Source organism: Drosophila rhopaloa, unplaced genomic scaffold (assembly GCF_018152115.1).
Source record: "Drosophila rhopaloa isolate 14029-0021.01 unplaced genomic scaffold, ASM1815211v1 contig_172, whole genome shotgun sequence".
Classification (NCBI taxonomy): Eukaryota; Metazoa; Arthropoda; class Insecta; order Diptera; family Drosophilidae; genus Drosophila; species Drosophila rhopaloa.
In genome coordinates, this window is record NW_025335053.1 from 345,983 (window position 1) to 372,306 (window position 26,324).

Genomic DNA, 26,324 nt, shown 5'->3' on the forward strand with positions numbered 1-26,324 from the left:
GTTGTCAGTACGCTTAATAGGTGAAGGGCTGTCTTTTTATAACTATAGCTGCTTTCCAGATGCTTAATCCATTTGGTTTTGTAGGATCAGCATTACGTAGGAGATCAGCGAAGTAGTCATTTTTCGTTTTGTGCAACAACTTTTTGAGATCGTCCTCAGAACGGCAATATGCCCTTTTGTCGGCTGGATCTCTCACCAGATCCAGAGCCTCAGATTTTAAAAGGGCATGAGGTGGATCCGATGGGTTTATTGAACCTTGCCTACAGGGAAGAAATCAATCATCACTCAAGTCGATACAATGCACGGATTCGAGTCCACTCGAACCACCTAGCTGCTTCATTGGCTACCCCGATGTTCAGAAGAAGGCTTAAGAAAACATCCAGCTGACCTATGGATAGGAAGTAAATAAAATAAAATCGTGGTCGTCACTATAAACTCTTGTTAATTTTAAAAACAAAAACATATTGATATTTATCGCCGCTGTTATGTTTTTCATGTTAAGATTGTTACTCTTTCTAAGCTGTAATGGGCGAAAATCCAATTTATAACGACCACTAGAAGCTCAGCTTGCGACAGTTAGCAACATTGGAACATACTTCCAATATCAAAACACAACTCTACGACTTGCGTACGAGACTTGCCAACTTGCGAAAAGGCTGGACCCACGCGACTGCGGGAATACTTTTTCTTTTTCCAACGATCGGCGAACAGAACAGACGTTCTACATTTTTCTCCAGAGAAAACCCAAAGTTTTAATCGACCTACGGTTAAAGTGCACGTGGTTTTGTTACAGATACGCTATTAAAAGCGTAATCACAGTTTATACGTCCGTCTACGGTAAAAGAGCCTGTGTATTTCGCATACGAATACGCGCTCAAAGTGCATAATTGACTTGAATTTTGGTAAACGTCCGCCTACGATAAAAGTACTGATACATTAGTGTAATTCGCTCAAGTATTGCAATCCATACGGATCCGCAAGAAAAGGAAAACAACAGTTCTTGGCAGTTTTCTGGTCTCTGTGAGTATTTCATAACGAGCACCCCGCGCCCCTCTCAGGAAAGTTTAGTTTTTGTTCCACATTAGCGTCAAAACAGACTCTAGTTGGAAGACCGAGTGGTGACTCTAGGCGTAACGCAGCGAACATGGGAGAGCTGTCAAACCTAAAAGTAGAGAGTAAAGTGATCGGAGAATCACAGAATAGAAGCCACAGTGAGGTAACATTCGACTTGTGCAGCAGACTATAGTAAGGTTAAACTCGACGCGTGCATAAGTGAGGTTAATTTCGACCTAGCTCAAATGCTAGAAGACGCACCAGGATTTTGTTTTGGTTTTGCATGGCCATTCTATATTTTGTGTGAATTTAGACGTGCAGATATACCTATGTAGTCCCAGTAGACCGTGAAGGTTTATTTTGTTAGTCAGCGCTCATACGAGTCGATCAATTGTAATCGCGAAAGGAATTTCTATTCAATTATATGAAATATTAAACTTTTGTTATACAACAACCCCAGTCCTGCGATGGCTGATCGATTTGTGGAATAACGGATTTAGTTTATTATACCCTTGCAGCGGGTATTTTAGTCAAAAGTTTGCAACGCTATAAAGTATATACCTATAAAGTATATATGTTCTTGCATCACCAGGAGAGTCGATCTAGCCATGTCCGTCTGTCTGTTTTTACGCAAACTAGTAACTCAGTTTTAAAGCTATCTGCTTGAAACTTTTTCAAAAGTTGACTTTCTCTTGCAGGTAGTATATAAGTCGGAACGAGCTTCCATAGGAACAATCGGAAAAAATAATTCAAAAAAATTATAACTTTGTTGTTTTTTTTTGTTGTTCTTTGGGATTTGGTAATATTTAAATATTCTGGAATTACGGTTTTAATTAAATTAAAATCGGACAACAATATCATATATTTGCCATAGAAACGACGGCAAAATGCAGCGCAAAATCGACATAGCTTCATTGCTTTTAGTAATATAGGCATAAAATCGAAAAGTAGTCGATTTCTAATAACTGCAAGGGTATATAAACTTCGGATTGCCGAAGCTTGCTTCCTTTCTTGTCAAGTAACGTAACGTAGAAGATTTAAAGACATAAGAACCATGATGTGAAATAGATTACGAAAGATCATGAATTTAACCTAACCAGAAAGTCACGCACAAACAAATGCAACTGATAACTGATTTATGGATTAAACTTTCTCAGAAATGAATTCTGCATAAAATGAACATTGAACATTAATTGTTGAGATTTTGAAAATGATTTGGTAAACTTGGATTCCACAGCGGGAAGCATGGGTTAAGATAATTCGGTAAAATTTGTATTAGGGGTTTCGCACAACTCGGCTACGGAAACAATGGTAGGGATGGTAAAGAGCCAGCCTCTCAACAGCATCAGAAAGTGCTTTTAAAGAATGTAGCTACACCCCAAACCTTAGTAACCCATTTAATTGGTAAGCAATAGTTGGAATCAAAGGTTAAAGTTTATGATGGACGTCCAGAGTTTGATTGCCAAGAACTCACCCCGTCCCGACTGACTGCTAGCACAAAGACGGGTCCCACCGGCTTTCAAATTTGAGATAGAGCGGAAGTGTTAGGTGGGTTAAGTATAACGAATTATAATAGGATTCGCGATCAATAATAGAAGCTGCCCGTTGCCTACACTACTAACTTTTCGGAAAATACCCCCTAGAACTCAACACCGACGCCCACCATTACAATTATTGGCGCTCAACAACGTGGGGCATGTCACTACTAAGTCTGGCTCGTCACTAGTAAAATTTTGGCAGTTACCAATATAATTATTGGCAAGCTGAAATTAAACGAATGGCACCCCAAGGTCTGATGCTGATAAACAATAAACAATATCAGTTTGTTAGTGATCAGATTTTTTTTAGAAACCCTCGAAGAACAGTGTATACCGTTTGTGTATACAGCAGCGAGTGCATTATTTAAAAGGTTGTTTGATAGGACATTCGATTAATTTTGTCTCATGACCGGAATATCGACCGAAAACATTAGTTTACTAGTGTAAAACATAAATATGCGTCAGCGTGCAATAACACCTGCATGTAAAATAATAATAGCAGAACAATAAAATAAAATAACAATAGAGTAAATACAATTAAAATCATCGAATTTTCCTTTCGGTTTAACTCAGGAATGATGTAGTGCAATAATTTCAAGACTTGATTTGGAATACATGACTGAAGTGAGCTATTGTTACTTGACATGTCCCCTTGTTTTCTGTAATCTTTTGTACTAATCAATAAGCGTAGGCTAAACTCGATCTTGAACTAAAGATTCAATAAGGTTTAGAAGAAGAGAGGATGATAGTTGGTGGAATTAAATTTCATAGGTGTAGTCTTGACCAAGGAATTGCCCTAGCTAAAATGATATCGGAAAAAACTTTAGAGAAAATGGATTTAAGAATCAATAACCCATTTTTTTTAAATAAATAAGTAAGTCTACAACTTTTTGTTAATATTGTATCAAAACTCAGAGCTTACCGCTGAACCAAAAATTTATTTGTGAAGAACTTTAATTAGATTACAGTAAGATGCCTGTGAGACATACTCCAGAGAATGTTACTGAGAGTAACGCTCGTGATAACGACAACCAGTGTAGTTTATGTAACACGGTGATGAATTCGGAAACTCCTTGTATTACAACAAGATGCAAGCATACTTTCCACCAAAATTGTTTAATCAAATGGTTAACAGATAAACAGGAATGTCCAATATGTCATATTCCATGTCAACCACAGGAGTTACAATATGTGAATCGAGGTCAAACGTTAGAAAGAGAATTACTGGCAGCTGAAAATCCGGAAGGTATTTCCGTAAATAGACCCCTAACTAGACCTTCGATACCAATTTTAACCGATTTTACCCTATTGTACCTATTGGAGCTATAGGATATAGACGTCCGATCGTCACGCGCTTTTACCCTAATCAAGGAATGCATAAAAAAGTAAGATTTGGAAAGATTCATGTCAATTGCTTTTATACTGTGCGAAATATCCTAAAAATCATTAAATTTTAACCGATTTCACCCTATTGTTCCTATAGGAGCTATAGGATATAGACGTCAGATCGCCATGCGCTTTTACCCTGATCAATGTATCCATAAAAAAATAAGATTTGGAATGATTTATGTTATCTTCCATTCTTGCAAGTTATATCCGATTGTTCCTATGGGAGCTATATGATATAGACATTTGATCGGGGCGGTTTTCAAACTTGATCTGCGTACACACGGTATTTAACAAAGACGGACAGACGGACGGACGGACAGACGGACAGACGGGCATGGCTATATCGAATCCTCTATTGATCCTGATCAAGAATATATATACTTTATGGGGTCGGAAACGTCTCCTTCACTGCGTTACAAACTTCTGACCAAAATTATAATACCCTCTGCAAGGGTATAAAAATGGAATATTCCAGGATATAGAATCAATTAGATTTAATGTACGTAGTAAAAGAAGCACTATAAGGATAAGAAGATTTTTGAAGTTCATAAAAGAGACTCGGAAATTATTAGTAGCTTCAGTAGTAGCAAACAAATCGGACATTCGAATCTATGCAGATGTACAGTTTCTTGGATATCAAGAGCAAGGCTTATTAGATACCGGGGCTAGTATAAACGTATCGGGTCTTACCTAGCCAAAGAAAACTTTTCATAGTTGAAAAACTTTAAGAGAATTTCTACTCGTGTAAATACAGCCGATGGTAAATCGCATGAAGTAATAGGATGAATACTCGTTGATATGCTATATAATTCTGAGAAGCGACCCATAAAGCTGTACATTATTCCAGCCGATATATCTGCGATCGTGGCTCGAATGTTATCTTCCAGTTCTTCTATGGTCTTCGGCTTGTTATCATAAACTTTGCTTATCAAAAAACCCCATAAAAAGAAGTCTAGTGGCGTCAAATCTGGAGATCTTGGCGGCCAGTCAATATCACCGGTTTTCGACACAGCATGTCCCGGGAATTTTCGACGCAAATAGTCCATTCTTGCATTTGCTGTGTGGCATTTGATCGACACGGGCGTGGTTTAGGATGATGTTGGCGATCTGCTACAGACCCGTGCTCGGAAAAATTTGAGGCTAAACGACGTATCGTGTTGCGTGTGGGTGCAGTAGGGCTACGATATGCACGCTGGGTTAGCGCAACCGACCGATTATTTTCAATGTAAAGCGACACTATTTCGGAGCGTTCTTGCAGTGTATGTCGATACATGGTTGAAATTGTACTGGACTACAGTTTACAAAACTGTACCGATGAAGCTAATCGGTTGGAGTTTGTCGAAGTGTCATTCCATTGATCCGCTTCAGATTGCGCACCCTGTATATAAATTAAGCAATATAAGAAGTAGTCCAAGCACTTATCTCCGAATCTAATTTCGACTTTCATAGAGTCTCAGAGTGCCTCCTCCCAAAGTCGGCTTTGACCAGCAAACACGGACCTCCGATTATCCGAGAAACTGCATAGAAGGCAAACTGGAACAGCAGAACGGGCAACAGCAATCAACATCAGCCTAGAATGGGGCGAGAGAATCGACGACCGAGGACTCACTAAAAACTATAGGTCGACTAGAAGGTATTAGGCTTGACCACGTAGCAGGGGCAATCGTATTTCTCTTGACAGGACAGAAGCACGGAGTTCAAACAGTACAAAAAACATAAAAACTGAGAATTTTTGGTATTAGGAAGTAACAATCCACACGAACAGTTGAAAACCATAATAGGGACGGAGCTTTTATATCTAGCAATTCTTCCTCCGCTGCAAGACTACGGATAACAGGCCACAGGCTACGTTCCATGGTCCCATGGGTATTTGCCAGTAGCCACTTTTTAGGTCCAATGTCGACAAGACTCGGGCCTGGCTGAGTCTCTCTAGGATATAATTAATACGAGGTGACGGATACGCGTCTGGTATTGACCTCGCGTTTAATTGTCGGAAGTCGAGATTCATCCGCCACTCGTCATTCTTTTTGCGTACTAAGACGATGGGTGCACTTTTGGAAGGTTATATCTGTCCTGCAGTTAACAACTCGTTCACCTGGTCGTCAATAACTCGTTGCATTCGTGGATTCTTTGGGTAGTATCATTGTTTCACCGGTCGGTCGTCTCGCATTGTGATCGTGTGTTGTGCGATGTGGGATACCCCTGACATCCCCTCGAATCCTACCAGCTCTTGTTGGAGGAATCGATCTATGTGTTCTTGATCCGCTGCTGACCAGTCCACTTCCCGCCGAGGGGGCGTGTCTTCTTCTTCCTAGTTTTTCTGAGTTCCCTGGTTTTCCTGTATTCCTTGGTTTTCCTGTGTTCCCTGGTTTTCCTGTATTCCTTGGTTTTCCTGTGTCTTCTCTACTTCCTCATGCTCGTTTTCCATGTGTTTCTCGGTCCTCTCTCCGATTTCCGTTATCTCCCAATTCGCCTTACGCACGTCTTTCATGTCGACGGTAGATCCCTCTTGGCTGCCTTCTGCCCTGAGCCCCTGTAAATTAGCCATGACCGGCCGGTTCCCTGCATGGTGGTTCTCATTGGTGCGGGTGGTTTTTGGTCCCGCCTCGCGGAGGTGTAGTCGAGCCCGTCCACGTCGTATTGTAGTGCCGATGTCGGCGACCAATACTTGCACTACGATCTTCTCGTCTTCTACGCGCAGGGGTGTGCCTACTCCCGGTTGTCGGGTACTCTCGTCCCCAACTGCTCCCGGGTTGGTCGAGGACGCTGGTCGTTTCCCTTCTCTTCTATAATCCCAACACACCAACCGTCGGGGGTTTCGGCACTCCCTCGCAAAGTGACCCTCTGCGCCACAGTTGAAACAAATCCGAATTTCGGGAGGTGTTTGTAGCGCCTCCTGGTTTATCATCCTATTCGAGATCTCTTCCGGTGGTATGATGCTGGGACGAGGCTGTGAGGGGTTTTGCGGGTTTCCTCGGAAAAAATCGGTAATAATAATGATCCCAAAGCCAGGAAAAGATCACACAATACCAGCTTCGTACAGACCGATAAGTTTACTCTCGTGTCTGTCAAAACTGCTCGAAAAATTCCTTTTGACGCGCATAATCCCATGTCTGAAAGAGCACAACGTTATTCCAGCACACCAATTTGGCTTTCGAGAAAGCCATGGAACAATAGAGCAAGTCAACAGACTAACAACAGAAATACGTACTGCATTCGAGCTTCGGGAATACTACAGTGCGGTATTCCTTGACGTTGCACAGGCTTTCGACCGAGTCTGGCTTGATGGCCTTATGAATAAAATCAGAACGATCCTGCCGGGAAACACTCACAGGATACTTGAATCGTACCTTCACAACAGAGCCTTCGCCGTGAGATGCAACCCCACAACATCCGACGACTACGCTATAGAGGCTGGAGTTCCCCAAGGTAGCCTCTTTGGTCCAACTCTATTTCTCCTCTACACCGCAGATAACCCCACGAACGAGCGGCTAACTTCTTCTACATTCGCAGACGATACCGCGATCATAAGTCGGTCCAAATGCCCAATTCAGGCAACAGCACTACTAGCTGATCATCTCGTTGTAGTGGAGAGGTGGTTATCAGACTGGCGTATAAAAATAAATGCGCAAAAGTGTAAACATATAACGTTTACTCTTAACAGACAAAGGTGTCCCCCGCTAACCCTGAATAACACGCCACTTCCACAAGCTGACGATGTAACGTACCTTGGCATCCACCTAGACAGGAGACTTACATGGCGGAGGCATATCGAAGCTAAGAAAATTCACCTAAAACTAAAATCAAACAGTCTCCATTGGCTTATAAAAGCGCGCTCCCCCCTCTGCCTGGACTTCAAGGTCCTGCTCTACAATTCAACGCTTAAGCCAGTCTGGACCTACGGCTCCCAATTGTGGGGAAACACTAGCAGCAGCAACATCGACATTATTCAGCGAGCACAATCAAAAACCATGAGAACTATCACTGGGGCACCTTGGTATGTTCGAAACGACAACATCCACAGAGATCTTGGCATTCTACCCGTAAAAAATGAAATATCAAAACAAAAAGGGTCCTACCACACCAAGCTAACTTCTCATCCAAACCAGGTCGCCAGGGGCCTAGCCAGGGTTTCCAACCGGACCCGATTGCAACGCAATGACCTTCCAGCTCAGCAATAGTTTATTAGAGCCCCTAAATCTCGCGCCAGTCACCTTGACTGTCAGATAGTTTTTTAATTTAGGATTTTATATACTTATTGTTAGTCTCAATTCAGAGAAGATCCAATAAATAAAATGCAAAATGTTAAAAAACAAAAAAAAAAGTTTGGGCAGGCCAGGGTGGGGCGCTCGTGAGACGTTCTTTAAGTGTGTCGAAGGCAGCCTGTTCTTCAGTATCCCAGCGCCACTTAACGCTCTTCCTTAAGTGCTTAATCACCGGCTGAACGATAGTCGCAAAGTTCTATACGAATCTGCGGTACCACAATGCCATACTTCGTCATCGTCTCAGTTCTTTCAGAAAGGTAGGTGATCGTAACTCCCTTACTGCTGCTACTTTATCGGGGTCTGTATGAATACAATCTTCGCTTACCATGTGGCCAAGGTACCTAAGTTTTCTTTGAGCGTTTCTCCTTATTAATGCGTAGGTTAGCAGCCCTGAGTCTCTGAAATACCTCTCGTAGGTTTCGTGTATGGTCTGCTAAGTCTCTCCCAATTACTAAGATGTCATCCAAATACGCAAACACAAACGGCAAATTCGGGCCCGATGACACTATCTATGGCGCGTTAAACGTAGCAGCTGCGGAGTGTAACCCATGGCATGACACGCCAATGGAAGAGACCCCGCTCCGGGTCTGTGAATGCAGTATACTGTTTACTGTCTCATGCCATGGGTATTTGCCAGTAGCCACTTTTTAGGTCCAATGTCGACAAGACTCGGGCCTGGCTGAGTCTCTCTAGGATATAATTAATACGAGGTGACAGATACGCGTCTGGTATTGACCTCGCGTTTAATTGTCGGAAGTCGAGATTCATCCGCCACTCGTCATTCTTTTTGCGTACTAAGACGATGGGTGCACTTTTGGAAGGTTATATCTGTCCTGCAGTTAACAACTCGTTCACCTGGTCGTCAATAACTCGTTGCATCGCTGGATTCTTTGGGTAGTATCATTGTTTCACCGGTCGGTCGTCTCGCATTGTGATCGTGTGTTGTGCGATATGGGATACCCCTGACATCCCCTCGAATCCTACCAGCTCTTGTTGGAGGAATCGATCTATGTGTTCTTGATCCCCTGCTGACCAGTCCACTTCCCGCCGAGGGGGCGTGTCTTCTTCTTCCTAGTTTTTCTGAGTTCCCTGGTTTTCCTATATTCCTTGGTTTTCCTGTGTTCCCTGGTTTTCCTGTATTCCTTGGTTTTCCTGTGTCTTCTCTACTTCCTCATGCTCGTTTTCCATGTGTTTCTCGGTCCTCTCTCCGATTTCCGTTATCTCCCAATTCGCCTTACGCACGTCTTTCATGTCGACGGTAGATCCCTCTTGGCTGCCTTCTGCCCTGAGCCCCTGTAAATTAGCCATGAACGGCCGGTTCCCTGCGTGGTGGTTCTCATTGGTGCGGGTGGTTTTTGGTCCCGCCTCGCGGAGGTGTAGTCGAGCCCGTCCACGTCGTATTGTAGTGCCGATGTCGGCGACTAATACTTGCACTACGATCTTCTCGTCTTCTACGCGCAGGGGTGCGCCTATTCCCGGTTGTCGGGTACTCTCGTCCCCAACTGCTCCCGGGTTGGTCGAGGACGCTGGTCGTTTCCCTTCTCCTCTATAATCCCAACACACCAACCGTCGGGGGTTTCGGCACTCCCTCGCAAAGTGACCCTCTGCGCCACAGTTGAAACAAATCCGAATTTCGGGAGGTGTTTGTAGCGCCTCCTGGTTAATCATCCTATTCCAGATTTCTTCCGGTGGTATGATGCTGCGACGAGGCTGTGAGGGGGCTTGCGGGTTTCCTCGGAAAGGAACCTGGATGGGGTTCACCGGCATCTGTGACCTCGGAGACTCTCGAGTGTTCCCGTGAGTTTGGCCGAGACTCCGGTATGAGCGATCTTGGGACTGTAACCGTATACGGTCGCGATGTTGTTTGCTCTCAAACTCGACTGCGAACTGTAAAAGCTGGCCTAAAGTCTCAAAGTCGCCACGTTTTACGTACATCTGGTATGCGGGGAGGGAGTTTTCGTAAATCCTGTCTAACTATTTCATCTGATCGTACCCTCATTTAACGATAACATAACATAATCCTAGAAGCCCTCTCCCTCACGTTGGTAACGAGCTATGATGTCGTCTTCTAATCGGCGAAAATAATGTGAGGGTAAGAAAAAGTCTAAGAACTCCCGCCGGAGTACTGGCCAAGTGGCCCCCTGCAGTTGGCTGGTCCTAAACCAGCGGGAGGGCCTGTCTGTAAGAGTTTCTGTCATAACTCTTGGTAGATGGGCTAAAGGAAGGGCGTACGACGTAGCCTTTTTCTCCAGCTCCTCTAAGAACCCCAAGGGGTCAGTATGGCCGTTGAATTTGAGTCCCCATTTTCGGACTTGCTCTGCTATGACACCGTGCGCTGTGACCCGGCCGAAATTTGCTCCCCAAGCCATTTCGTTTTCCAGTGTAAGATTACATTTGGTATTATTACGGTCGGTGGCTCCCTCCGTAGCAATTGCTCTTTCGCTGTTGACAGGCTCCCGCTTCTAGGGGTGAAAAATCCTAGTACTTGTAATTGGATTGACCTGGGGTCTGGTCGGCTTCTTCTACCCGTTTCTCGTCATCGTTCAATCCCCCAGTCGCGAAGCCGGCTTCTAATCGGACCAATCGGGCCCTTTGAGAAGGAGAGAGCTCACCTTCTTTGACGATTTCTGCAAAACGCCTTTTCATCTCGTCCACCTTGCCTGAGCCGTCGACTCCGAATTCCTGTGCGAGGATGAGTCATTCATCCTTCTTTAGCGTATAGATCCAGAGAGTCCCTATGCGACTGTCTGGTGTACCCAAATTGTGTCATGTATCAAATCCTGAATGTATGTTTCTGTCTAGAATAGCACCACTCACGCAACCTGAAGATCCATATCACCCTACAATCGAACTTTCAATTGACTCGAGTACAGTTACAGAAGAAAAATCAGAAAAATCAACCAAACGAATACATTGTTTTTGCAAGGCAGACTTTCTGAGGCTAAATATTTTTATTTCTGGCTTTAATTGTTCTGATCTTTACTTATGCAATAATATGTCCGATGCAGTTAATATTTTTTACACTGCAATAAACTCATTTTGTTAATTCCTGTGTTCCGTGGTACAATCCGTCAATCTCCAATACATTATCTTGGTTTAGCAAAGAGTTGACACACTTAAGAAATGTAAAGTCCATACTTTTTAGTAAATATTCAAATACCGGTTCTCCATCTATTTCTGCTATATATTTAAGTGCTCGGTCAAGATTTACCGTTTTAAACCATTTTAAGGTCCAGTTCTCTCACGAAATAGTTTTATAACTTATACTTTGCCCAATTTTTTCAAACGACTTACTCTACTTTAGATCATTCATCACAGCCTTATTGTTACACCATATCCAAGTCAAACCTCATATTCAGTCCCACTTTAACAGAAAGCTCTTTTCTTTTGGATCTTCATCGTAATAAGCCTGTTTATGCGACAGGTCCCGATGGTATTCTGTGGTGCGTGCTTAGGTATTGCGATAAGGCCTTATGCAAACCTCTTCACAAGCAGTTTACCTTATCTCTAGAAACTTCCCAATTTTCAAATATTTGGAAGGAATCATTTGTTTTTCCTCTTTACAAAAAGGGTAACAACTTAGAAGCCAGAAACAAAAGAGCTATATCTAAGTTGTCAGCTATTCCTAAGCTTTCTAAAAAAAATCATTACTTAACATTTGCAGCACTTTTGTAGATCAATCATTTCTGCATGCCAACACAGTTTTATTAAACGTAGATCCCCCTTCTGAAGCTTACTACATTTGTCATAAAGGGATTTAAAAGTAGTTTTCAAACAGACGTCATTTACAATGACTTTAGTAAAGCATTTAACTCTGTAAATCACTTACTTCTTGTTCAAAAACTTGACTTGTTTTTTACATTAGTGATGCACCCGACGAACCCTACCTCGATTTGAGAAGCGCTTGGCCGGGACCCACTGTAAAGCGAACTCTGGAAAGTAATGTTCGTGTTCTAGAAAGTTGTTGAAAATTTAGGAGACCAACAGACGTCATTTACATTGACTTTAGTAAAACATTTAACTCTGTAAATCACTTACTTCTTGTTCAAAAACTTGACTTGTTTTTTACATTAGTGATGGACCCGACGAACCCTACCTCGATTTGAGGAGCGCTTGGCCGGGACCCACAGTAAAGCGAACTCTGGAAAGTAATGTTCGTGTTCTAAAGAGTTGTTGAAAATTTAGGAGACCAACGGTATTGAATGGATGGATGTTTCGCAGAAAAACCTTGGAAACGGGCTATCAGGATAGAAAAACATTAAACAATCTATATATATAAAAATGGTGCAAAAAATGTACGACATCGCAAAACAAGGGAACGGCTGGGCCGATTTGGCTCAAATTTTTTTCAGTTGTTTGTAATTGCCAGAAGAAGGTTAATGCATAAGAAAATTTTGGAAAAACCTTTTTCATTGTTGTACATAAAACTGTTTAAACAGCAGGCTTTGAAAATAATGCCTTCATTGTTGTACATAAAACTTTAAAAAATCGAGTTAACGAAACATTGCCAAAGTTTTAATTGGAAATAATGCCAGCTTTGAGATCAAGTCTTGGACGGCGTTCACGAAATGCGATACATTCTCAGAATGTCCGTAATAGTCAAAGGCAAGAGGTACGTGCAGAAATAAATGCATCGGCACGCGCCCGAATTGCACAGCTTAGCGCTGCACAAAGACCACCTCAAGCCCGACAAAATGTGAGTAGAAGAAGACCAGCCGCAAATGATAACTTGCATCGCGCTGCATTCGCATACAATTCCGAAACACCCTACAAAGATCATAGCTGCGTTGTTATTGGTTCATTGTCTGTTCATTGTTTCGATTGGAAACCCCCGGCTTATGTTGTGCAGGTGGCAAAATTAAATTGACCGTTTTGGCTCATCCACCAGAGCCATTGTATTCGCTACTATAAGGAAATTCAGCCCAATCAAACAGCTTCCTAAAGCTTGCAAAAAAATATAACGGATGTTTTCAAATGACGTCATTTGGAGCCGAGGATGATTATCAACCAGGCTACAATCCGAGTTATAAGGTAATGGCGTCGCTTTATTATCTCATTTTTCAAAATTGCATCCCAACATTCAGATTCAAGGGCAAATTCACCATCGAGCGGGCGCTTTGTTACCACCACCAAACAAATATCATAAATTGCTTCAGATCTACTTCATTGGTGATTCGGAAGATGAACTAAATCAGCGTTGTGCAATTTTCAGTGCAACTAAACGTGAAATTATACAACAATTGCAAAATCTTCTGCATGAGCGTAATGGTCAGATTGTTCAAAACTGCATTGGATACAATGCATTCTGACGTCCACAAAATCATTATCAGCGCTGACAAAAGGCCCACTGGAAGCCATGCAAGACAATTTAATGCTCCCACTATTAATGAAGTCGCAGTGGTGATTGTTGGCGAGAATGTGGAATCACGCGATATTGTTCTCAAGCGTCGGGATGATGGCCAATTGCAGCGAGTTTATGAGACTCATCGGTCATATGATGCACTTCAATACCCGTTGATGTTCTGTCGTGGAGAAAATAGGTATCACTTCAACATAGAGATGGTCAATCCAACGACAGGTTTGTTCACAATCCATCACTTCTTTTTGTATCTACAACTAAGTTTGAATTCAAATTTTAGGAGAAGAAACTATTAAGAAGGTCAGCTCTATGAATTTTTATGCGTATCGATTGATGATTCGACTAGATGTTGACAATCATCTGTTGAGATACCGCAGTTTGTTTCAACAGTACTGTGTCGACATGTACGTCAAAGTAGAAACGGAGCGTCTCAATTTCATTCGTGACATGCGTGACGCCATCGCTACTGAAGGACACGCGGCCAGCATCGGTTGTTTGACCATTCTCCCAGCTACTTATGTTGGAAGCCCGCGCCATATGCATGAGTACGCTCAAGATGCGATGACGTATGTCCGTAATTACGGACGCCCGGATTTATTCATCACGTTGATATGCAATCCGAAATGGCCCGAAATTACGAATCGGTTGCTTCCAGGACAAACATCTAGCGATCGACCTGACATCACTGCACGAGTATTCAAGCAAAAGTACTTATGAATTACATCGTTAAGCAGAAGGTTTTTGGCGCAGTTCGTTGTTGGATGTACTCAGTTGAGTGGCAGAAGCGTGGCTTACCACATGCGCCTTTTCAGCTTAGGATGTTCATCAAGATCCGACCAGATCAAATTGCTTCGATTATTTCAGCCGAAATACCAGAAGTTTCACTCTGGGGTTATATGAAGTCGTGAGATTGGGGCGAGACAAAGATTGCCGGGTGCTCTAGTAAACATATATTATATAGAACTAGGCGACTCATAACCCTTAAGATTTACAAAAAACGACACTGCAACTAGTCGGCGTCAAATAAAGATTATTCAGGGATTCGGCGGAGAGCATTACGCTTTGACAGTCAAAAGGACCAGTACGAGCTGTACCAAGAACGAGAACTTACCGCTTCTTAGTTGGCCATTAGCAAGACTGAGCAAGCTAATCTTCGGAGCTGATGGCGTTGCAAGAGTTGCTGAGCTTAAGACCGCACTGGGCACCACAGCTAGGGCTGTTGCCAATCTATGTCTGCAGCCTAAGATGGATGTTGGAGACCCGTCCCCTCCAACGGGGGGAGTACGTCCAGCTAAGCGCTTAGCCAGACAGCGCAACACAGCTGAGCTTTCGGAGAGTGAGAGGAAGAGCGCCGCATAACAGCTCTATCTTCGGCTGCGTCCGATCGTAATCTATGTTCAGTTTCTAACTTTCGCTACTTCGTTTCGCATGCAAACGGCAAGTATTTTGGCCTGCCGTCCTTGCAATCAACACAACATTGAATTTGATCTCATAAAACTCTGTATAGTTGCCAATAAACAACGAAATATTTATATTGTTAATTCGGACAATTTGTTTGTATTAAGTGGTTTAATTATTGGATTCTTAAGCGCCGTATTGGCCAACAGTGCTAGTGAAAAGGCTCACTCTAGCCGCCACAATGACTTCTGAGAGCCATACTAAAAAAGATCCCTCTTTGCTACTGACATTGTGCCTTAAAAGTACCATAGTTTGAAGGCTAGCAGGTAATAGCAGTTCATATTACACATTTTGGACGCCACCGATTCACACATTCGGCAAATAAAAGAGTTAGACTGAATCCACTTGAATCCGGTATGTTCGACTCCACGAAACACAGGTGAACTCTAATCGGGGCTCGTTGTTAATACACTGAATAACCACTACGTTTTATGAGCTACACATTTATAGACCGGTCACAAACATTGATTTTTTTTGTAATACATACTTTGAAGATAATAAAAAGCCAAACTTTAATAAATTCAATAAAAATTGCAAATTTCCGAGGAACTCGAAATCAATGAATTTGTAAAGCTCCATGCAAAATCAAACAATGTGTTTGTCCGTTCATAGCTGATGATCGGCTCATCGTAGAGCTTTTAAAAAGCTTCGATAAATATAATCAAAGCATCTGTTATCGACTTGTGAAAAAATATCAACGCTTTTGAAAATTTGAATTAAATGCCGCTAGTGAGACCAAATAGCCCACTGTGCTCTGGGACGTTTTTGGGGGATATTGGTACTCTAAGTACTCTTGCTACCCTCACCTTGATTGTTTTGAGATGTTTTAGGATAATAATGATTTCCTGAATTATTCTGAATTTATTCTGTCTTTGTTGGTTGTTATTATGTCTATTTTGATAGTTATTATTTTGGAATCAGCCCCCTTGGTTATTATTTGAATTTGTATTTAAGTACGATTTTGATGGTATAAAATCTTGAGGTTCATTTTTTTCTTAAGAGTTTTGGGACATATACGAACGATTATTTATTCATTTATCTTCAAAGATTCCTATAGCTTGGGCAGCTTGTTTTAATGAAAGGGGAGACGAAATATCATATTTACTCAACGTAATAAATTGTTTGACTGGTAATTTTTCGCGAATCACTTCAGCTAATGTATCACTCAATGTCCTTAAAACTAGAACTGTGTTTGATGGATTACTGTCTGTAGCAAGCAGTCATACACACATGTACATACACATTACATAGGTGAGTGTAGACCTGTTTTCAAATACCTCCTGAGTTTTTCCAATTAGAAAGCCTTAAACAGCCCTGAAAAGGTAAACAAAGTGAACAGCGTGATCCCCTTAGGAGGCGGTACGTACTAGGGTGGGTCTGTGCGTTGAGTACACCATATTTTAGCGCTTATATCAATTAAAACTTGTGCTCCACCGAGGGTAGAGGGGGGAGGGGCCACCAAGACTCTGTTTTCTCCCGCTCTCTTCCCACTGGGAAAACAAAAACAAGTGGACAAACAGCTGATCACTCCGATAGTGCTGGAAAGCGTTCAAACCACATCCAGAATCGGTAACAGAAACCAGCCGCTACTATCAGCTAGGAAAAATTGCATAATTCTAGGCCGAGCTCAACCAGTAGAAGATATTCAACTCGTAGCAGTCAGCTTTTGAAAGGGTTGAAGCGTAGAGTTCAAAAGCGAAGGCCGAACTTCTCCACTAGTCTAGATAAGGGAATTAGGGGCAGCAAGTCAAGGATCCGACAAATTCCAACCGCCCGCTTAGGTGCCGGTGCCTCAGCAAACGGGGCTCTGGGGACCGAAAAGGGGCGGTATAACCCCCAACGTTAGAAAGTCTAGGAGAAATCTGAGACCAGCGAGGGAACCCATGTCGCGGACGTTGAAAGACCAATGGACAAGGCAAACCCCTTCGCAAAAAGCTTAGCGATGACCAGATCGCCAACGTTGCAGGCTCAGCATAATGTTGAACAGCAGTGTAGTATGTTCACATATCGAATGCACACTGTACTCAGTGTTACGCATCGATTTAAGTACAGACACCTTATTTGGCATTTTGTATTTGGCCACAATAACAAAGCACAAATATATAAATCTAGCAGTTCCCGAGTGCCCGGTTATATGATCGCCCTCGAATGCGTGGGAACTGCAGTGTAAGCATATTTGATATGTGCGACCGCTCCGACGGCCAAGTGAACATAGTATCTCTCTCTCTCTCATATATAAAGACAATTATACATAAGCGTCGTCCGCTGCTCTGCCGGCGTCTCTGCCGACATAGCCGGCCGATCTTAGCTTTATGCAAACATGTAATAGAATTAAGAAATCAGAATTGAAAATAAAAAGCTTGAGTCGCTCCCAATTCAACAACAATTTTTTAACAAAGCCTCATAAAGGAAACATAACACATGGCGACCGTGACTAAGGTTGTAATCGATAAAAACAAAAAACATATAATTTAATGTGATAAATGTGCGTGTGAGTGCGAGTGACGGAAATAAAATGCACAAAAAGAATTTGAAAAATGCGAAAACAGTGCAAATATAATAAAGACAGCACAGAAAATTATAACAAGAAACAACAAAATTTACGAGAAACATAAACTTTTGAAGCAACCAACAACTATAACAACCAACGACACCTGTGCGATGACCGGCACCGGTACCGCCTGAGCCCAGAGGCCCCGGACAACGAAAATTCGACAAGTGTGGAAGGAATGGCAAATCCTTCTACACCAACGCTGGAAATATATGAGTGCGGAAGGCAATCCGCCTTCTTCACCTTCGTGGGCGGCACCTGCTCCTATTGAGCAAAGGGATGCACAGAGATTAGAAGTGTATCCCAACGATAGATGAAATAGCCTGTGCAGCCAGCACCGGTCCCGTTCGGCGCGCCAAGCCGGACCACGGAGAAGTGAACCGGCAGCGCTTCCAAGAGCGCCCAACATTACTTTTTTTTATATAAATTTAAGCATCTGCAATGCAAAAATAATATTAATAATATTGTACAGACCAGGCAGTTTCTAGCTGCGGGTCTTCATTTTTTTTACCTAGGTAGGGATACCTGTAAAATAAATAAATACCTCCATACAAAAAGAAAAATTATAAATGCCTAAATCAAGAAAAATAAGTAAAAAAAAAGAGGAGGACAGAAAAATTTCCTAAATCTCAAGATAAAGGAATTAAATAGGCAACTTTATGATACAAAATCAACCCCAGTACCATGGGAAGAGAACTTAAAAATTAAAGATGAATTAGAAAACACATATAGGGAATTACAAGCTTATAAAAATAAGCAGGACATGAAAGAAGCGAGGAAGCTTAAGTGCCCTCCTGATTGTAAAGGTCCTTTCGAAAACCCTAATTGTGAATATACATGTTTAAACAAGAGAGAACGCTATAGTCGGGTGCCCCGACTATCAGATACCCGTTACTCAGGTAAAGGGAGTGCGAGGGAGATGGAGATAGAAACTTTGATCACGCATAACTTTTTAACGAATGGTCCGATTTGAAAAATTTCTTCTACATTTCGATAGGTATTGATAAACACAATAAAACTGCATTTTTACTTTTCCGAAATATTTAAATTTTTAAAATCGTATATAAGCGATTGTGGGCGTTAAAGGGGGCGTGGCACCTTTTTGAAATAAACTTGCGCTGCGTAGGAACTCCTAGAATCTGCATGCAAAATGCCAATCTTCTAGCTTTTATAGTTTCCGAGATCTCAGCAATCATACGGACAGACAGACAGACAGACGGACAGACGGACAGACGGACATGGCTATATCGACTCGGCTAGTGACCCTGATCAAGAATATATATACTTTATAGGGTCGGAAACGCTTCCTTCTAGCTGTTACATACTTTTGCACGAATACAATATACCCTTTTACTCTACGAGTAAGGGGTATAAAAAATGATATACTAATTTAATGTACTGTAAAATTTTATATACATGAAAGTCTCATTTAAAAGCAATTCAATATCCAAAACAGACCCCACAAACGAGACAGAAAAAATACCCAATATGGGATTAGTAGACGTTAAGTCAGTGGATTCCACTGCTAACGTAATAAATAAAATTGAATCACAAAATATTGATTTCAAATCAACGAATATTCTACTATCAATAATTGTTTTCTTTATGAGCGCATTTATTTTATATAAGGCCTATATGTTCCACAACAAATGTGTACCAAAGAGAGCCATTAACAGAAGCCAGGCTAATGATCTGGATAAAATCTAATTTAACAAGCGCCAAACAATTATTAATAATAAAATACCCGTTAAAAAAAAATAAATAAAAATCATTAAAAAAAAAAGAAGAAAATTATTAAAATGAATACAACAGAGTGCCTTAGAGTTACATTGGCTAACGAGCCAAATTTTGAGAATAGGGTATTAGCCTTAATTAGGAACAGAGCAGAGCCTCTATTAATTGCAGATTTTGAGTACGAATATATGAATAAGTACGATCTTGAATTCTCTCCAATTATTCATTGCAGCAGAAGGCAAAAGGCCATAGTACCGTCTACCGTGAGAAACTGTATTCTCGGAAATCGGCATACACCCAGTCTTAGGACATATTAACGTGCTAAAAATAATGCACAAGTAAAGATAAAAAAAATGATGACTAAAAATTAAATATGGAATGGGAGCAATTAATACTCCATATCCGAGAATTAAAAGAAACATTTGAAAAGTCTTACAAATGTGTAAGTTCAGCACAAAGGAAGCTATAACCACAATTATCAAAAATTGTGAGCATGGCCGACTTAAGACTATCCTAGAAGCTGGCAACTTTTCAACAATGAATGAAGCCGTCACGAAGTACATACAGTGTAGTACTGAGATGACAGGCAACGCCAACTCGATCCTATACACACAAAAAGGAAACAACTATCGTGGTAATAACTTCAGAAATAATTATCGCGGTAGGGGTAACAACAGAGGTAATTATCAAAATAATGGATATTACCAAAACTATAGTTATAACCAAAATAACGGTTATAATCGAAACTATAATAACCAGACCAACAATAACTACAGAGGTCTTGGTAATTATAGAGGAAACAACCTTGGTGGAAACAATAATGGATATAACTCCAATAACAACGCCAATGGTAATAACAATACCAATACAAACGCAAACAGACAAAATAACAACAATAATGTCCGACAAGTACAAACAACTTCGGAAAACCAATAAAGACCCTTAAGATAGAAAACCCAGTAAAGAATATGGTTCACACTATCAATCTTAACTTCAATCTTTTCATTTCAGTTAAAAATGAAAACACAAATAAATTATATACATTACTAGTTGATACAGGTGCAGACATCTCTTTAATCAAAGAATCCTCAGACTCATTTAACAATGTTGACTATAAAAATATTACGCAAATATCAGGCGTTGGTGAAGGAACAACAAATTTAAAAGGTTTAGCAAGCAATAGAACTTCTATCAGGCAACTATGCCATACCACATAATTTCCATATAGTAACGTTCAACTTTCCTATTCCATGTGATGGAATTATAGGAATAGATTTTATGAAAAAATACAATTGTCAAATAGATTTAAAACAAGAAAACGATTGGCTCATACTGAGACCAGATAACCTCTATAATCCGATTAATATTCCGATAAATCATACACTCGAAAATAATTCGACAATTTTACCAGCTAGATCTGAAGTCGTCCGAAAAATAACTATAAATTCAGCAACCAGGTATATATTAAAACCAAACCAAGAAATCCAAAATGGTGTATTCATTGGAAAAACTATTGCAGATTCTAAAAACACCTTTGTCCGAATTCTAAATACAACAAATAAAACAGCAATTCTTCAATTAAATACACTTAAAGTCGAACCATTGGATAATTACGATATAATTAAATCCAATAAAAATTCAAATAAAGAAGAAATCTTAGAAAAACTTAACAAAAATTTCCCGCCTCAATTTAAAGAAATACTTAAAGAATTATGCACCAAATACACAGATATATTCGGAATAGAAAACCGAACCGATATCAACTAATAATTTCTATAAACAAAAAATAAGAATGAAAGATGATGAACCAGTATACATAAAGAATTACAGAATCCCCCACAGTCAAAAAGAAGAAGTAGAAAAACAAGTAGAAAAACTAATTAAAGATAAAATAATACAACCATCAGTTTCAGAATACAACAGTCCATTATTAATAGTCCCAAAAAAATCATTACCAAATTGCGATACAAAAAGATGGCGTTTAGTAATTGATTACCGCCAAATTAACAAAAAAATTTTATCAGATAAATTTCCACTACCAAGAATAGACGATATTCTTGACCAATTAGGTAGAGCTAAATACTTTTCATGTCTAGATCTAATGTCAGGATTTCATCAAATAGAACTCGAAGATACGTCTAGAAATATAACGTCCTTTTCCACGAGCAATGGCTCCTATCGTTTTACACGATTACCTTATGGTTTAAAAATATCTCCAAATTCTTTCCAAAGAATGATGACAATTGCATTTTCAGGTATCGAACCTTCTCAGGCATTCTTGTATATGGATGACCTAATTGTCATCGGTTGTTCAGAAAAACACATGATTAAAAATCTTAGAAACGTTTTTGATCTATGTAGAAAAAACAATCTTAAACTGCACCCAGAGAAGTGCACATTTTTCAGACATGAAGTGACCTTTCTTGGACACAAGTGTACTGACAAAGGTATTTTACCAGATAGTAAAAAATACGAAGTAATAGAAAAATACCCAGTCCCAACGGACGCAGACAGCGCTAGAAGATTCGTTGCATTTTGCAATTACTACAGACGTTTTATTAAAAATTTTTCCGATTACTCACCTCACATAACTAGATTATGTAAAAAGAATGTTAAATTTGAATGGACAGATAAATGTCAAAACGCATTCGAATACCTAAAATCACAATTGATGAAACCCACATTATTGCAATATCCCGATTTTAATAAAGAATTTTGCATAACAACAGATGCAAGCAAACAAGCATGTGGAGCTGTTCTAGCCTATGCATCAAGATCCTTTACGAAAGGAGAAAGTAATAAAAATACAACAGAACAAGAGCTAGCAGCTATCCACTGGGCAATTAACCATTTTCGACCATATATTTATGGAAAACATTTCACAGTCAAAACAGACCATAGGCCATTAACCTATATATTTTCATTGACAAATCCAAGTTCAAAATTAACACGAATGAGATTAGACTTGTAAGAATATGATTTTACTGTGGAATATCTTAAGGGAAAAGACAACCATATAGCCGACGCGCTATCAAGAATAACAATAACGGATTTAAAAAATATCCAGACAAATAATAAAATTCTGAAAGTCAATACCAGAAATCAAAGTAAACAGAAAAATTCCTGCGCAGGAACAGAAAAAGAAAAAATAGATTTGCCTAGGCATATTCTAAATAAAGCTTCTCAGCCCAACGTATACGAAGTCATTGTTAATGACGAGGTACGAAAAGTAGTGACCTTGCGAATAACTGATTCACTTTGCTTACTAAAGCATGGAAAAAAGGTTATAGCAAGAATTGATGTTAGCGATTTGTACACCAATGAAATTCTCGACTTAGGTCAGTTCTTTCAAAGGCTTGAAAAAGAAGCCGGTATACTTAATATCAGCCAACTCAAAGTGGCACCGAGCGAAAAGATCTTTGAAACCATTTCAATGGAATCTTTTAAAATTATGGGCAATAAAAAATTACAATCATTAAGAGTAGTGCTACTCAATCCGGTGACCCAATTATCAAATAATGATAAAGAGAAAAAAACATTACTGTTTACATTCCATGATGATCCAATACAAGGAGGTCATACAGGCAAAGCTAGAACATTAGCAAAAATAAAAAGGCATTATTATTGGAAAAACATGACCAAATATATAACAAAATGTATAAGAAAATGTCCTAAACCAAAAAGCAAAGACAACAAAACATACAAAGACCCCATTAACTATCACCGAAACGCCACAAACGGCTTTCGACAGGGTAATTGTGGATACGATCGGTCCACTACCTAAATCTGAACAAGGAAATGAATACATAGTAACGCTAATTTGCGATTTAACTAAGTACCTTGTAGCAATACCAATCAGGAACAAAAGTGCAAAAACAGTAGCAAAAGCTATATTCGAAGATTTTATTCTGAAGTACGGTCCAATGAAGACGTTCATTACGGACATAGGAACAGAATACAAAAATTCGATAATTGAAGATTTATGTAAAAACTTAAATATCAAAAACATAACTTCAACAGCACATCATCACCAGACTGTAGGAACCGTGGAGCGAACGGGTATAAAAAATGATATACTAATTTAATGTACTGTAAAATTTTATATACATGAAAGTCTCATTTAAAAGCAATTCAATATCCAAAACAGACCCCACAAACGAGACAGAAAAAATACCCAATATGGGATTAGTAGACGTTAAGTCAGTGGATTCCAGTGCTAATAATCTGGATAAAATCTAATTTAACAAGCGCCAAACAATTATTAATAATAAAATACAAAAAAAAAAAGAAATTAAAACAGAAAATTAAATTTAAATTAAATTGTATATGTAAGAGAATTAAAATACCCGTAAAAAAAAAAAAAAAAAAAAATCATTAAAAAAAAAAGAAGAAAATTATTAAAATGAATACAACAGAGTGCCTTAGAGTTACATTGGCTAACGAGCCAAATTTTGAGAATAGGGTATTAGCCTTAATTAGGAACAGAGCAGAGCCTCTATTAATTGCAGATTTTGAGTACGAATATATGAATAAGTACGATCTTGAATTCTCTCCAATTAGTACCATCTACCGTGAGAAACTGTATTCTCGGAAATCGGCATACACCCAGTCTTAGGACATATTAACGTGCTAAAAATAATGCACAAGTAAAGAATAAAAAAAATGATGACTAAAAATTAAATATGGAATGGGAGCAATTAATACTCCATATCCGAGAATTAAAAGAAACATTTGAAAAGTCTTACAATTGTGTAAGTTCAGCACAAAGGAAGCTATAACCACAATTATCAAAAATTGTGAGCATGGCCGACTTAAGACTATCCTAGAAGCTGGCAACTTTTCAACAATGAATGAAGCCGTCACGAAGTACATACAGTGTAGTACTGAGATGACAGGCAACGCCAACTCGATCCTATACACACAAAAAGGAAACAACTATCGTGGTAATAACTTCAGAAATAATTATCGCGGTAGGGGTAACAACAGAGGTAATTATCAAAATAATGGATATTACCAAAACTATAGTTATAACCAAAATAACGGTTATAATCGAAACTATAATAACCAGACCAACAATAACTACAGAGGTCTTGGTTATTATAGAGGAAACAACCTTGGTGGAAACAATAATGGATATAACTCCAATAACAACGCCAATGGTAATAACAATACCAATACAAACGCAAACAGACAAAATAACAACAATAATGTCCGACAAGTACAAACAACTTCGGAAAACCAATAAAGACCCTTAAGATAGAAAACCCAGTAAAGAATATGGTTCACACTATCAATCTTAACTTCAATCTTTTCATTTCAGTTAAAAATGAAAACACAAATAAATTATATACATTACTAGTTGATACAGGTGCAGACATCTCTTTAATCAAAGAATCCTCAGACTCATTTAACAATGTTGACTATAAAAATATTACGCAAATATCAGGCGTTGGTGAAGGAACAACAAATTCAAAAGGTTTAGCAAGCAATAGAACTTCTATCAGGCAACTATGCCATACCACATAATTTCCATATAGTAACGTTCAACTTTCCTATTCCATGTGATGGAATTATAGGAATAGATTTTATGAAAAAATACAATTGTCAAATAGATTTAAAACAAGAAAACGATTGGCTCATACTGAGACCAGATAACCTCTATAATCCGATTAATATTCCGATAAATCATACACTCGAAAATAATTCGACAATTTTACCAGCTAGATCTGAAGTCGTCCGAAAAATAACTATAAATTCAGCAACCAGGTATATATTAAAACCAAACCAAGAAATCCAAAATGGTGTATTCATTGGAAAAACTATTGCAGATTCTAAAAACACCTTTGTCCGAATTCTAAATACAACAAATAAAACAGCAATTCTTCAATTAAATACACTTAAAGTCGAACCATTGGATAATTACGATATAATTAAATCCAATAAAAATTCAAATAAAGAAGAAATCTTAGAAAAACTTAACAAAAATTTCCCGCCTCAATTTAAAGAAATACTTAAAGAATTATGCACCAAATACACAGATATATTCGGAATAGAAACCGAACCGATATCAACTAATAATTTCTATAAACAAAAAATAAGAATGAAAGATGATGAACCAGTATACATAAAGAATTACAGAATCCCCCACAGTCAAAAAGAAGAAGTAGAAAAACAAGTAGAAAAACTAATTAAAGATAAAATAATACAACCATCAGTTTCAGAATACAACAGTCCATTATTAATAGTCCCAAAAAAATCATTACCAAATTGCGATACAAAAAGATGGCGTTTAGTAATTGATTACCGCCAAATTAACAAAAAAATTTTATCAGATAAATTTCCACTACCAAGAATAGACGATATTCTTGACCAATTAGGTAGAGCTAAATACTTTTCATGTCTAGATCTAATGTCAGGATTTCATCAAATAGAACTCGAAGATACGTCTGAAATATAACGTCCTTTCGAGCAATGGCCTATCGTTTTACGATTACCTTATGGTTTAAAAATATCTCCAAATTCTTTCCAAGAATGATGACAATTGCATTTTCAGGTATCGAACCTTCTCAGGCATTCTTGTATATGGATGACCTAATTGTCATCGGTTGTTCAGAAAAACACATGATTAAAAATCTTAGAAACGTTTTTGATCTATGTAGAAAAAACAATCTTAAACTGCACCCAGAGAAGTGCACATTTTTCAGACACGAAGTGACCTTTCTTGGACACAAGTGTACTGACAAAGGTATTTTACCAGATAGTAAAAAATACGAAGTAATAGAAAAATACCCAGTCCCAACGGACGCAGACAGCGCTAGAAGATTCGTTGCATTTTGCAATTACTACAGACGTTTTATTAAAAAATTTTCCGATTACTCACCTCACATAACTAGATTATGTAAAAAGAATGTTAAATTTGAATGGACAGATAAATGTCAAAACGCATTCGAATACCTAAAATCCCAATTGATGAAACC

At 39.3% G+C, this 26,324-nt stretch overlaps 2 protein-coding genes across 3 annotated transcripts in view; both read left to right on the plus strand.

Moving 5' to 3' along the window:
* LOC108042233 (protein CEPU-1) overlaps positions 1-26,324 on the plus strand; it is a 288,251-nt gene that overhangs the window by 218,029 nt on the left and 43,898 nt on the right. The gene's annotated exons all lie outside the window — the stretch shown is intronic.
* Positions 13,256-14,385, plus strand: LOC108039455. The gene is made up of 2 exons (XM_017116474.2): positions 13,256-13,823; positions 13,885-14,385. Exons 1-2 carry the CDS (start codon positions 13,502-13,504, stop codon positions 14,319-14,321), a joined length of 759 nt encoding a protein of 252 aa, XP_016971963.2. The 5' UTR covers positions 13,256-13,501; the 3' UTR covers positions 14,322-14,385.